Here is a 12,776-nt window from a genome sequence, read left to right as displayed (position 1 = left end):
AAGGTTTTCACACAATGTTGCTGGTATTTTGGCCCATTCCTCCATGCAGATCTCCTATAGAGCAGTGATGTTTTGGAGCTGTTGCTGGGCAACACGGACTTTCAACTCCCTCCAAAGATTTTCTATGGGATTGAGTTCTGGAGACTGGCTAGGCCACTCCAGGACCTTGAAATGCTTCTTACGAAGCCACTCCTTCGTTGCCCGGGCGGTGTGTTTGAGATCATTGTCATGCTGAAAGACCCAGCCACGTTTCATCTTCAATGCCCTTGCTGATGGTAGGCTTTTTGTTACTTTGGTCCCAGCTCTCTGCAGGTCATTCACAAGGTCCCCCCGTGTGGTTCTGGGATTTTTGCTCACCGTTCTTGTGATCACTTTGACCCCACGGGGTGAGATCTTGCATGGAGCCCCAGATCGAGGGAGATTATCAGTGGTCTTGTATGTCTTCCATTTCCTAATAATTGCTCCCACAGTTGATTTCTTCAAAACAAGCTGCAGTCTTCCCAGCCTGGTGCAGGTCTACAATTTTGTTTGTGGTGTCCTTTGACAGCTCTTTGGTCTTGGCCATAGTGGAGTTTGGAGTGTGACTGTTTGAGGTTGTGGACAGGTGTCTTTTGTACTGATAACAAGTTCAAACAGGTGCCATTAATACAGGTTACAAGTGGAGGACAGAGGAACCTCTTAAAGAAGAAGGTCTGTGAGAGCCAGAAATGTTGCTTGTTTGTAGGTGACCAAATACTTATTTTCCACCATAACTTGCAAATAAATTAATAAAAAATGTGATTATCTGGATTTTTTTTCTCATTTTGTCTGTCATAGTTGAAGTGTACCTATAATGAAAATTACAGGCCTCTCTCATCTTTTTAAGTGGGAGAAGTTGCACAATTGGTGGCTGACTAAATACTTTTTAGCCCCACTGTATATACATCACCATGAAGATGATCATATTCATATCCATAAAGAGAGTGGTGGGAGGCCTATTAGACGGCATCTTAACTGTAAATGTTGCTTTCTTTATCCGACCTTTAGCGACAGTAGTCAATCCAATATTTTCATCAACTTCTTTCCCATTGTTGCCGGCGTCATCGGATTCAAACTCGACATCTTCATCCATCATCCTCGATCTTGGATAGGCATACCCCATTAGTATCTACATCACTTTCACTATCGGACTCACTATTGGATGCCATCGCCGAAGCCACACTCTACCTCCTGCCCCGGGAAACATACATGACTTGATAAAGACTACTTAAATACGCCCCCATCCACATCGATGGGGACGCAGTGGAGAAGGTGAAAAGCTTTAAGTTCCTCAGCATACACATCACGGACAAACTGAAATGGTCCACCCACACAGACAGTGTGGCGAAGAAGGTGCAACAGCACATCTTCAACCTCAGGGGGCTGAATAAGTTCATTAGAGTTACCAGCCTCAGAAATTGCAGCCCGAATAAATGCTTCACAAAGTTCAAGTAAGACACATCTCAACATCAACTGTTCAGAGGAGACAGCGTGAATCAGGTCTTCATGGTCAAATTGCTGCAAAGAAACCACTACTAAAGTACACCAATAATAAGAAGAGACTTGCTTTGGCCAAGAAACACGAACAATGGACATTAGACCGGTAGAAATCTGTCCTTTGGTCTGATGAGTCCAAATTGGAAATGTTTGGTTTCAACCGCCGTGTCTTTGTGAGACGCAGAGTAGGTGAACGAATGGTCTCCACATGTTAGACTTGTTGAGTATCTGGTGCATCAGCATTCGTGGGTTCGATTACAGGCTCAAAATGTCCAGAAACAAAGAACTTTCTTCTGAAACTGGTCAGTCTATTATTGTTCTGAGAAATGAAGGCTATTCCATGCGAGAAATTGCCAAGAAACGGAAGATCTCGTACAACGCTGTGTACTACTCCCTTCACAGAACAGCGCAAACTGGCTCTAACCAGAATAGAAAGAGGAGTTGCGAAGGCCCCAGTGCACAACTGAGCAAGAGGACAAGTACATTAGAGTGTCTAGTTTGAGAAACAGACGCCTCACAAGTCCTCAACTGGCATCTTCATTAAATAGTACCCGCAAAACACCAGTCTCAACGTCAACAGTGAAGAGGCGACTCCGGGATGCTGGCCTTCTAGGCAGAGTTCCTCTGTCCAGTGTCTGTGTTCTTTTGCCGTTCTTAATCTTTTATTTTTATTGGCCAGTCTGAGATATGGCTTTTTCTTTGCAACTATGCCTAGAAGGCCAGTATCCTGGAGTTGCCTCTTCACTGTTGACTTTGAGACTGGTGTTTTGCGGGTACTATTTAATGAAGCTAACACAACGTACCATTGGAACACAGGATTGATGGTTACTGGTGATGGGCCTCTGTGGGCCTCTGTACACCTATGTAGATATTCCATTAAAAAATCTTCCATTTCCAGCTACAGTAGTCATTTACCACATTAACAATGTCTACACTGTATTTCTGATAAATTTGATGTTATTGTAATGGACAAAAAATGTGCTTTTCTTTCAAAAACAAGGACATTTTTAAGTGACCGCAAACTTTGAATGGTAGTGTATAGTGTATGTGTATGCGACCAAGTCACCACTAGAATAGATATTTTTATGTTATTGAGTAGGCCTATATCTTTGTTTAATATAATTAATCAAATTATGAATCTAACAATAGAAATCCTTATTATTTTGTAAGAAATGTAAGGTCTTTTTACATGTTGCAATAAAGTTGACTAAAGTAGAAGCTCATCTTTTGTTTGTAGGTATTTTCACTTGGTAATGAGAATACGTAATATCGAAATTGCTCATAGGTAACTATAAAGTTACACATCACTTTAAAAAGCTCAATCCTGTGTAACAAATAGCAACAACCTTGTACTTATGCAGCTATTACAGATATAGTTATACTCTGTGGTATATTAGTGTGTTTATTGTCCCACTTGGGTAACGATTAGATTGTCAGAATGGGTAACGTACTTTGTAGGTACACCATAATTAAAAGTAAGTACACCTTAAGATACACTTAATTTTAACTGGCTAAATTGTGTAACGCATAGTAATTACATTGTACTTATACAGATATTACATGTACTCTGTGGAGTACTAGTGTGTTGATTTCTTCACTTGGATGGTGCTTCCAGAAGCTTTAAAATTAGGGCCAGGTTGTCAGGATGGGCAACGTACTATTACACATTATTTACAAGTAAGTACCCCTCAAGATCAGTGGTGGAAAAAGTAGCCAATTGTTATACTTGAGTAAAAGTAAAGATATCTTAATAGAAATGACTCAAGTAAAAGTGAAAGTCAGCCAGTAAAATACTACTTGAGTAAAAGTCTAGAAGTATTTGGGTATCAAAAGTAAAAGTATAAATCATTTCAAATTCCTTATGTTAAGCAAACCACACGGCACCATTTTCTTGTTTTTTTTTAATGTACGGATAGCCAGGGACACGCTCCAACACTCAGACATCTTTACAAATGAAGCATTTGTGTTTCGTAAGTCCGCCTGATCAGAGGCAGTAGGGATAGCCAGGGATGTTATCTTTACAAGTGTGTGAATTGGACTATTTTCCTGTCCTGCTAAGCATTCAAAATGTAATGAGTACTTTTGGGTGTCAGGGAAAATGTATGGAGTAAAAAGTACATTGTTTTCTTTAAGAATGTAGTAAAGTAAAAGTCATAAAAATATAAATAGTAAAGTACAGATACCACCAGTAGTAGTACTTGAAAGTATTTTTACTTAAGTACTTTACACCCCTGCTAAAGATACACTTCATTTCAACTAGCTAAATCCTGTCTAACACCTAGTAATTGGATTGTGTTATTCTGTGGTATACTTGTGGGTTTATCTTCTTACTTGAATGGCAAGGAGATTCAGGTTTTCATAATGGGTAGCGTAAACATGAATTATACATTATTTTTGTATTATAATCTGGGACGACACCCGTATGGTAGACCCCAGTCATTGAGGTTGATTTATATATAGCTGTCACACCCTGATCTGTTTCACCTGTCTTGTGCTTGTTTCCACCCCCTACCAGGTGTCTCCCATTTGTCCCCATTATCTTCTGTGTATTTATACCTGTGTTTTCTGTTTGTCTGTTGCCAGTTTGTCTTGTCCCATCAAGTCCTACCAGCATATTCCCGTGCTCTAGTTTTTTCTAGTCTTCCCAGTTCTGACCGTCATATACCTGCCGTCCTGTACCTGCCTGCCGTCCTGTACCTGCCTGCCGTCCTGTACCTGCCTGCCGTCCTGTACCTGCCTGCCGTCCTGTACCTGCCTGCCGTCCTGATCCTGCCTGCCGTCCTGATCCTGCCTGCCGTCCTGATCCTGCCTGCCGTCCTGATCCTGCCTGCCGTCCTGATCCTGCCTGCCGTCCTGATCCTGCCTGCCGTCCTGTACCTGCCTGCCGTCCTGTACCTGCCTGCCGTCCTGATCCTGCCTGCCGTCCTGATCCTGCCTGCCGTCCTGTACCTGCCTGCCGTCCTGTACCTGCCTGCCGTCCTGATCCTGCCTGCCGTCCTGATCCTGCCTGCCGTCCTGATCCTGCCTGCCGTCCTGATCCTGCCTGCCGTCCTGTACCTGCCTGCCGTCCTGTACCTGCCTGCCGTCCTGATCCTGCCTGCCGTCCTGATCCTGCCTGCCGTCCTGATCCTGCCTGCCGTCCTGATCCTGCCTGCCGTCCTGATCCTGCCTGCCGTCCTGTACCTGCCTGCCGTCCTGTACCTGCCTGACTCTGATTTGGATTATGACTCTTTGCCTGCCCCTTGTTCTGTAATAAACTCTGATACTCGTACTATCTGCCTCCTGTGTCTGCATCTGGGTCTTAGCCTGAGCCATGATACATAACATGTTTTTATAAACTCAACCAAGTTAACCCAGATGGTACACTTTGGGGGCAAGTGCAAGCAACACCATTGAGTGGAGCAGCTTCTATCTCAATGCCATCAGACTGTTCAATAGCCATCACTAGGTTGCTTCCGCCCAGTTATGTAACCTTGTACCTTAGAGGCTGCTGCCCTATATACTGTACATAGACTTGAAATCACTGGTCACTTTAATAATGGAACACTTGTAGTCACTTTAATTATGTTTACATATTTTTGTTTTACTCATATATGTATATACTGTATTCTATTCTATATTTTACTCAATGCCACTCCAACATTGCTTGTCCTAATATTTATATATTTCTTAATTCCATTCTTTTACTTTTAGGTTTGTGTGTATTGTTAGATGTTACATCACTGGAGCTAGAAACACAAGCATTTCACTACATCCGCAATAACATCTGCTAAACATGAGCATGTGAGATTCTGAAGGGTGCAGATTTAAGGGTTGGTAATTAGAGCCTATTGAGCCTCCAACCGTTGTAATCTCAGAAACCCAGTGTATCTGTCCACAGGAGATTACAATCTTGTGACAGTTATTACTGAATCAGATGCAGCTGAGAAGAAACTAAACACTAAATTTGGTGAATTTAAACACTAAATTGGTGAATTTAGTGGAAACTTGCCCCTTTGTAACAAACATGGTGCAAGCATTTGTTGTTACACCTCTGTAATTACAGACTGCAATTGCCACCAGTTACATGTTATTACAATGTAACTGAGTTATTACAATTAACTACGACACCTGTTACATGTAATTACACTGTAATAAGGACCCCTTAAAATGAAGTTTTACCTTTTAGACTTCATATTGCAAATGTTCTTTCAATTCCTCTAGCAACACCAGGTTGGTTGCCAAATACACATGCTGGAAGGTGGAAACAAAAATTTGGTTGGGCATTTGAATAAGACGAACGTTTTTCAATGTGACACCGCGCCGGCGCAGTGAGATCCACGTGGTTGAAAAGCAGTATCTGATTGAAATGGAGGACACGGAGAGGCATAGCGGAATATGCTAGATTTTACATAGCTAGGTTCATTAACGACGTTTTATAATAGTATTTTGTCAAACTTAAACTGCCAGTATGGGGAAGTCCAAGGTAAGCAGTTGTTGGCTAACGTTAGCTATAGTATCTAGTTATTGACACGATTCAGATTATTGTAATTATATTGGAGGTCGTCTCATCGGCATGTGGACGTGTAGCTAGGTGGATAAAATGATGTTTTTATGAGAATATCTGAACAATGATTAAAATTTTGTAACTGATTACATCCACAACGGCTACAGTACCGGAGTTAGCTCGTAACATAGAAAAGTATCTTGGCCAGCAAAACTAACGTGTTAATTCAATTTCAGACCAAAAACCAGAAGAAGTCACGTTTGAGTGCGAACCATGTGGCGGAAGAGGTGTTCGGTGCGGTCCCTCACTCCTTCGTGTTTCACCGTGGCCAAGTCGGCAAGAATGTCGGTCAGCTAGTTGAGGACATGCGGCGGGTCATGGAGCCCTTCACTGCAGAATCCCTTAAGGTCCGTTTGTTCATGTCATGAAACGCTAAACTAGTATTTATAACTGACTTGAATCAGAGTGAAGTTACTGCAATCCAGATTTTGTTACTTAATATATTTTGTGAATTTATGAAACGAATCATAATTCTGTGATCTTGCACTCGCTCTGAGCCTGTACATACATGTGCCCATAATGGATTTGATGGCTTGCCTGCGTCTGATTGACAGGTGAGGAAGAAGAATGTGCTGAAGGACTTTGTGGCTGTAGCAGGGCCACTGGGAGTGACACACTTCATGATCTTCACCAAGACTCCCAGTAGTGTCAACATGGTAAATAAGTCTGCCAACTCCAAGGGTGTATTAATCTCTGAAAACGTTTGACTGTTTGAGAACCAAACTAAACTGTGAGGGACATACTTGAATTTGTCCAGTAGAAACTCGGTTTTTTGTCTTGAGAGATACTTTTTATTTTTTTATTTTTGGAGTAAACTTTATTTTGCAACAGAATCGGCGTAATGAATACACTCATGTTGCTTTACTGTACTATGAGGGGCTTTAACAGTAGACACAGTCCCTATTTTTACAGCTGCTCTCTAAACCCTTGGCCTTTCAAAGGGAATGTTATGATTTATCACTATTGATCAATGAGGTATATGCTGCGTCAGCCACCTCCTTGGTTATCCAATTGCTGATGCAGATGATTGAGTTACGAGAATATCTGAATTCATGATTAAGATGTTTTATCACTGATGCATCAATATCTACAGTTGTGCTGTTTACCAGGTCCTAATGGTAAATGAGTGAGTGTTTGAGATGTTTTTCTTTCTTCCAGAGGCTTGCTCGGCTGCCTAAAGGCCCTATGCTCCATTTCCGGGTGACCAAAGTGAGTACACAAACCCAAATTACTTACTGGGAGAAATGGGCTCAAAGGATGACAGATTTTGACGTGACTGTTTGGTGATATATGTTCAAAGTAAACGCACTGATGAGCCCCAATACTAGAAACAAGCAAATATGGGGTTTTGGGCTTCAATTGCTTTTCCTGAATATGGTCTTTCTCATTTTCAGTACTCCCTTATTAAAGATGTGGTCTCGTCACTGAAGAGGCACAGAATGCATGAACAGCAGTTCACACATCATGCACTGCTGGTCCTCAATAACTTTGGCTCGGAGGGCATGCATGTCAAACTTATGGCCACCATGTTCCAAAACATGTTCCCTTCCATCAATGTGCACAAGGTATGTCAAAGGCAGCAGTACCTGGATTTTTGCTGGATTGAGGATTTGTGAAATATGATGATAGTATAGTCTTCTGATTATCTGTGACGATCACTCAAAAGTAAACGCTTTCTGATATCCCACAATCCTTTTATCCTTTATTATTATATTGACGAGAATTGGGTTAGTATGCATTTTAACAGGTTTGCTTCTTGTAGGTAGCCCTCAACGCCATAAAGAGATGTGTTTTGGTGAACTACGATCCAGTGTCTCAAGAAATTGAATTTCGCCATTAGTACGTATACAAGATGTTTTGTGCACTCATTTTAATTCAAGTGTGGCTTGGTTACTCTATAGGAAGACTGCTTGGGCTCAGAGGATGACACGTTGTGAATTGACTGTTTAGTGATGTATATTCAAAGTAAACGCACTGATGCGCCCATCATGCAGGATCCTGTAGCCGACTAAATGGTTCAGACCACACTCAACCATGTCCTTCTCCCTGTCCCCCTCTGCAGCAGCCTGAAAGTAGTCCCTGTGGGCATGAGTAGAGGAGTGAAGAAGCTGATGCAGGAAAAGTTCCCCAACATGAGCAAGTTTGAGGACATCAGTGAGCTGCTGATTAAGTAAGAGCCCTGGTTGTTGTAGTCCTAGCAGACTGCAGAGTATCGCTTGCTGTACTTGATCTACCTGGTCTGTCTGCATGTGTTTGGGTTCTAAGTATTGCTTTGATGAATTTGAGCTGTATCATAAAGTTATTTGGGTGATGTGAGCGACCTACAAAGTAATTCTGATTTGGCCAGCTGTTATGTGTTCTCTTACCCTGCTAACTTTCTTTCAGAGGTGCTAATCTTTCAGAAAGTGAAGCAGAGCAAGATGGAGATCACAACATAACGGAACTGCCACAGATCTACTCTGGGCGTGGTAACATGGCGTCTCAACAGAGCGCTGTGAGACTGACTGAGGTGATTACCATGGTGACTTAGTGGCTGATCTTACTGATATTACATTGTAACTAGCATTTCAATAGAATTGTCTACTCCTGTGCTGGCAGTGACTATAAATGCTAGGTTTATAGCATCAGTTTGTCTTGTCATTTTCTGTCCGTGGGATGTACATGATGAAAAGATTTCTATGATTACCTGTGATATTTCACAAAAGTAAACGCTTACTGACACATCCTGACATTTATCACCATGGTGCCTTCAGCAGTTGATCCTACTGATGTGACATTGTAAGCAGTTCTGGTAGGTTTCTACAGCGTCAGTTTGTTTTCTCTTCAGATTGGCCCACGCATCACCATGCAACTGGTGAAGATCGAGGAGGGAATGGGAGAGGGGAACATACTCTACCATGCAGTCAGTAAGTACACCTGTCAGTTTCCTGTTGATTTAGATGTCTATGGGATGTACATGATGAAAAGATAACAATGATTACCTGTGATATTTCAACAACATAAAGGTAAACGCTTACTGACACATCCACTGAGAATGGTTGTTTCTGTTGATTGGTCATGGTAAAATGCTGATACAGGCCCTCAATGTATTTTCTGATAGTCGCCAAGACTGAGGAAGAGCTTCAGGAGATCCTGGTCCGAAAAGAGGCGCAGATGAAAGAAAAGCAGGAACGGAAGAAAAAACAAGAGCAGGATGTTGCCCAAAAGAAAGCGTTACGGGAGGAGAACAAGTGAGCGTTATAGTACATTGTAACTGCTATTCATTCTACCTGAGTTGGAGTGGAACAGTGATGTTTGTTTCTGTAATGGCAGGAAAAGAAGCATGGCAGGCATCAAGAGGAAGCGCCAGGAGGAGGAAGAGCATGACCCTGAAGTGGAGGATCCTGGGAACCAGGATAACAGGCCTCCGGTTGTTGAATCTGACGACGAGGCAGAGTACTACAGACAGGCTGTAGGGGAGGAGCCAGATGAAGGTAAGTGCTCTTTCAGTACTGAACCAAGTCTATAGTTTGTTTTGTTGTACTATATTTTTGTGCTACTTTGACCGACAAAAGCACATTCTATATTGTTCTCCCTCCCCCATCTAGATATGTTCCCTGCAGCCAAGAGGAGGCAAAGGCCTGAAAGGCCCTCAGGAGGACCCTTCAAGAAGAGGAAACCGTTCTCTGGTGACGACAGAAAAAACAAATATGGTTCCAAGTCACCTCATAGGTCTGGTCCGGGAGGGAAACCCAGAGACCGAATGGAGGGTGACAGGGACAGGAAAGAGGGAAAGAAATTTGGGGATGGGGGCAAATCTTTTGGAAAGATGTCACCTGGGGGCAAGAGGTTTGCAGGAAAGAAATTTGGGGATGGGGGCAAACAGTTTGGAGGGAAGAAATTTGGTGATGGGGATAAAAGATTTGGAGGAAAGTCTGAGCGGGGAAAGAAATTTGGGGGTGATGGGGGTTCTAAGTTTAAGGGCAAACCTCGTCCTGGTGGTTTCAAGAAGGGTCCGGGAGGGGTGAAGGGGGGCTTCAAACAGAGGAAGGGGAAGAGCTGAGCTTCATAACCCTTCGAAAGCCTGGACTGATGCATGCTGAGCGCTCTACCCTGGTAGAACACCTGATGGCAGTATTGACTCACTATTGTGGTCTGCAGTCTCTGATCAACATGAACAGGAATGTATTCCTTCATGATAGGACTTCGTTATTGCTACAAGTCAGCTGGAGGACTGGATGAAAATGCAATGATGTAATTTTGTACCTTGTGAACATGTTTCTATAAATGTTATAAGCGTTGGCAAATAAATTGCTGGATGCAAAGTACAGCTCAATTGTGTGTAGCCTTTTTTTCTTGGGGCTGGCTCGTGTCGTCTCTGCCACAGGCTTTCACCTCAAAAGTGTGAGCGTTAACTGGAACCGAGGCTGGTGAGCATGCGACTTGAGTTGTGACATTTTCATTTGGTACTGTGCTACAAATAGAACAAGGGGCATGCAGTGTTAGTCACACTTCTTGAAAATGCCTACGAAGGGGCTGATTTGTGAGGGTGGCGGAAGGTCAAAAAGGGAAGTGACTGCTTTAAACCTTTACATGTAACGAACCAATCATGGGAAGTTCTACTGGTCTCTGAACATCTACCCCAGGAGCTGTAGCCTTATCTGTCAATGAGTAAGTACTAATCTGACTTTATTCTGAGGTCATTGCCGTCATACATTTAAATATCTGTAAAGTACATTTTGTGAATGTGGACTTTTTATAATTGACCCGCCTGTTTTTGAGTACTGGTGCCTGTTTTTGAGTACTGGTGCATACTTCGGGTTTTTGTGTCTGAGTAGACAGACATCAAACGGTCTTGTGGATTTAACATGTTTTTGGCTCCGTGGGGTGTTTTGTACAGACATTCTGTTGGTTTAAGATTTACACCACCTTGGTCCATGGTACTTTAGATTATTATTTGCTATCCATTGCACAACATTAGTATGGAGAACTGCAGTGTGTTTTTATTTATTTTTGACCACAGATGTATATTTCTGATAAGACAACAGCTCTGAAGATATCTTAAACCTAATACTAATACTATCAATTTATTACATGTATTGTGACAGAATGATACTGATTGATTTTATGAACTGTTGTGACTGTATTGGCTGGCACAATGCAAAGTTCCTGTTAGGGGATCAGGATGAACTGCGTAAAAGAATGGTTCTCCACTTCAGAACAGAATATAATTCATATCTTTATCCTTTTTCTTCCACAGAGATGAACAAATACCACTTTTGGGAGCCAGTTTGCACAGCCTTTTCCCCTCCTATTTTCTAATCTCCCACAGAAATCAATACACAACAAACATGATGGATTACAACTCTTCTTGTCATGGTGACAAGTTCCAAGTGCAACTATTGCCTTCAGTGTACGGTGTTGAGTTCTGCGTGGCGTTGGTTGGTAACCTGTTTGCCCTGAGACTCCTGTCTACCAGGGATAGGAACAGCTGGCACACTGGTGTGGTGCTGTCCTGTAACCTGGCCATCAGTGACCTGCTCTATGTCCTCACCCTGCCCCTGCTCATAGTCTACTACATGCAGGACAAGAACTGGCTGTTTGGGGTGGCGGTCTGTAAGATAGAACGCTTCCTCTTCACCTGCAACCTGTATGTCAGTATCTACTTCATCATGTGTATCAGTGTGAACCGCTATGTGGCCATTGTGTATCCCTTCTTCAGCCGGAACCATGTGAACCCAGACAAAGCCAAGGCTGCCAGTGTCGCCATCTGGATCTTTGTGACAGCCATCTCCTCTCCTGTGTTGAAGTTTGCCTCCACATGTCCAGAGGGAAGCAACAAAACCTGTTGCGTATCCTACTCCTATTGCACCAACAGTGATGCAGTTGCATACACTCACTTGTTTTACAAAGTCTTTCTGTCTGTGGTTGGGTGTTTTATTCCCTTCCTGGTCACATTTGCATCATACTGCGCAGTGTTGAGGGTGGTGTGGAGGAATGTGAATATAACCTCCCTGGAGAAACGGAAGGTGGCCCTGATGGTGTTTGCAGTGGTTGTGCTGTATGCCATTTCCTTTGTGCCTTATCACCTCCTCCAGAGCTACTATTTCTACCAGAAGGTTCACAAACTTGGCTCGGTCTGCGACTGGGTGTACAAGGCCTACCAAGTGTCCAAGGGACTGGCTACACTGAACATGTGCATCCATCCACTGCTCTACATGGCTGTGTTTGATAACATCAGAGTGGCCTGCTGTGGAAGGAGCTCAGCTGATATGGCAATGAATAATACATGAATTAAATGATGCTCTCTCTGATCCTTGGAAGCTTTGCACTTATGGTGTTTCTGATAAGCAAGTGTTACACACAGTTGATGACTTATCTGTAAATAACTGCAGCTATATGCACTTCCTTCCAATGTTCTGATCGTCATGTTTCCTTTCATAAAGTCTAAACTATGCCCTCTCCTATATTCATTATTACAGTATCGGATAATAGAAATTGAAAAAAAAAAAAATGTAAAAAATAGCTATTTCAAATGTAGCTACATTCCTACATTGCTTACAGTTTTCACCTGATGAGCTTACAGAACAGGAGAAAAACGTGAACACCAAAAGCACAGGATAAAAGTTAATATAACCGCCATTTCGTGCCCTAGGAGACGGTGGATGGAAAAACGCGCTAGTTAGACATGAAAAAGAGTCCCTGTAGCTATTGATAAAGAGGAACATCAAGACGA

The 12,776-nt window shown here is 42.6% G+C and overlaps 1 protein-coding gene across 1 annotated transcript; it reads left to right on the top strand.

The window, feature by feature from the left end:
- Nucleotides 1–5,811: 5,811 nt before the first annotated feature.
- LOC118365791 (suppressor of SWI4 1 homolog) lies at nucleotides 5,812–12,496 on the top strand. Its single transcript, XM_052490267.1, has 14 exons — nucleotides 5,812–5,980; nucleotides 6,238–6,408; nucleotides 6,616–6,717; nucleotides 7,220–7,270; nucleotides 7,456–7,626; nucleotides 7,824–7,900; nucleotides 8,124–8,231; nucleotides 8,447–8,570; nucleotides 8,889–8,967; nucleotides 9,162–9,291; nucleotides 9,374–9,534; nucleotides 9,649–10,098; nucleotides 10,675–10,711; nucleotides 11,301–12,496. The coding sequence occupies exons 1-14, from the start codon at nucleotides 5,966–5,968 to the stop codon at nucleotides 12,331–12,333; spliced, it is 2,709 nt and encodes a 902-aa protein (XP_052346227.1). The 5' UTR covers nucleotides 5,812–5,965; the 3' UTR covers nucleotides 12,334–12,496.
- Nucleotides 12,497–12,776: the final 280 nt, after the last annotated feature.

Source organism: Oncorhynchus keta, chromosome 32, assembly GCF_023373465.1.
Source record: "Oncorhynchus keta strain PuntledgeMale-10-30-2019 chromosome 32, Oket_V2, whole genome shotgun sequence".
Taxonomy (NCBI): Eukaryota; Metazoa; Chordata; class Actinopteri; order Salmoniformes; family Salmonidae; genus Oncorhynchus; species Oncorhynchus keta.
Note: the sequence above shows the minus strand (reverse complement) of the source record. Positions and strands in the feature narration are given on the sequence as shown.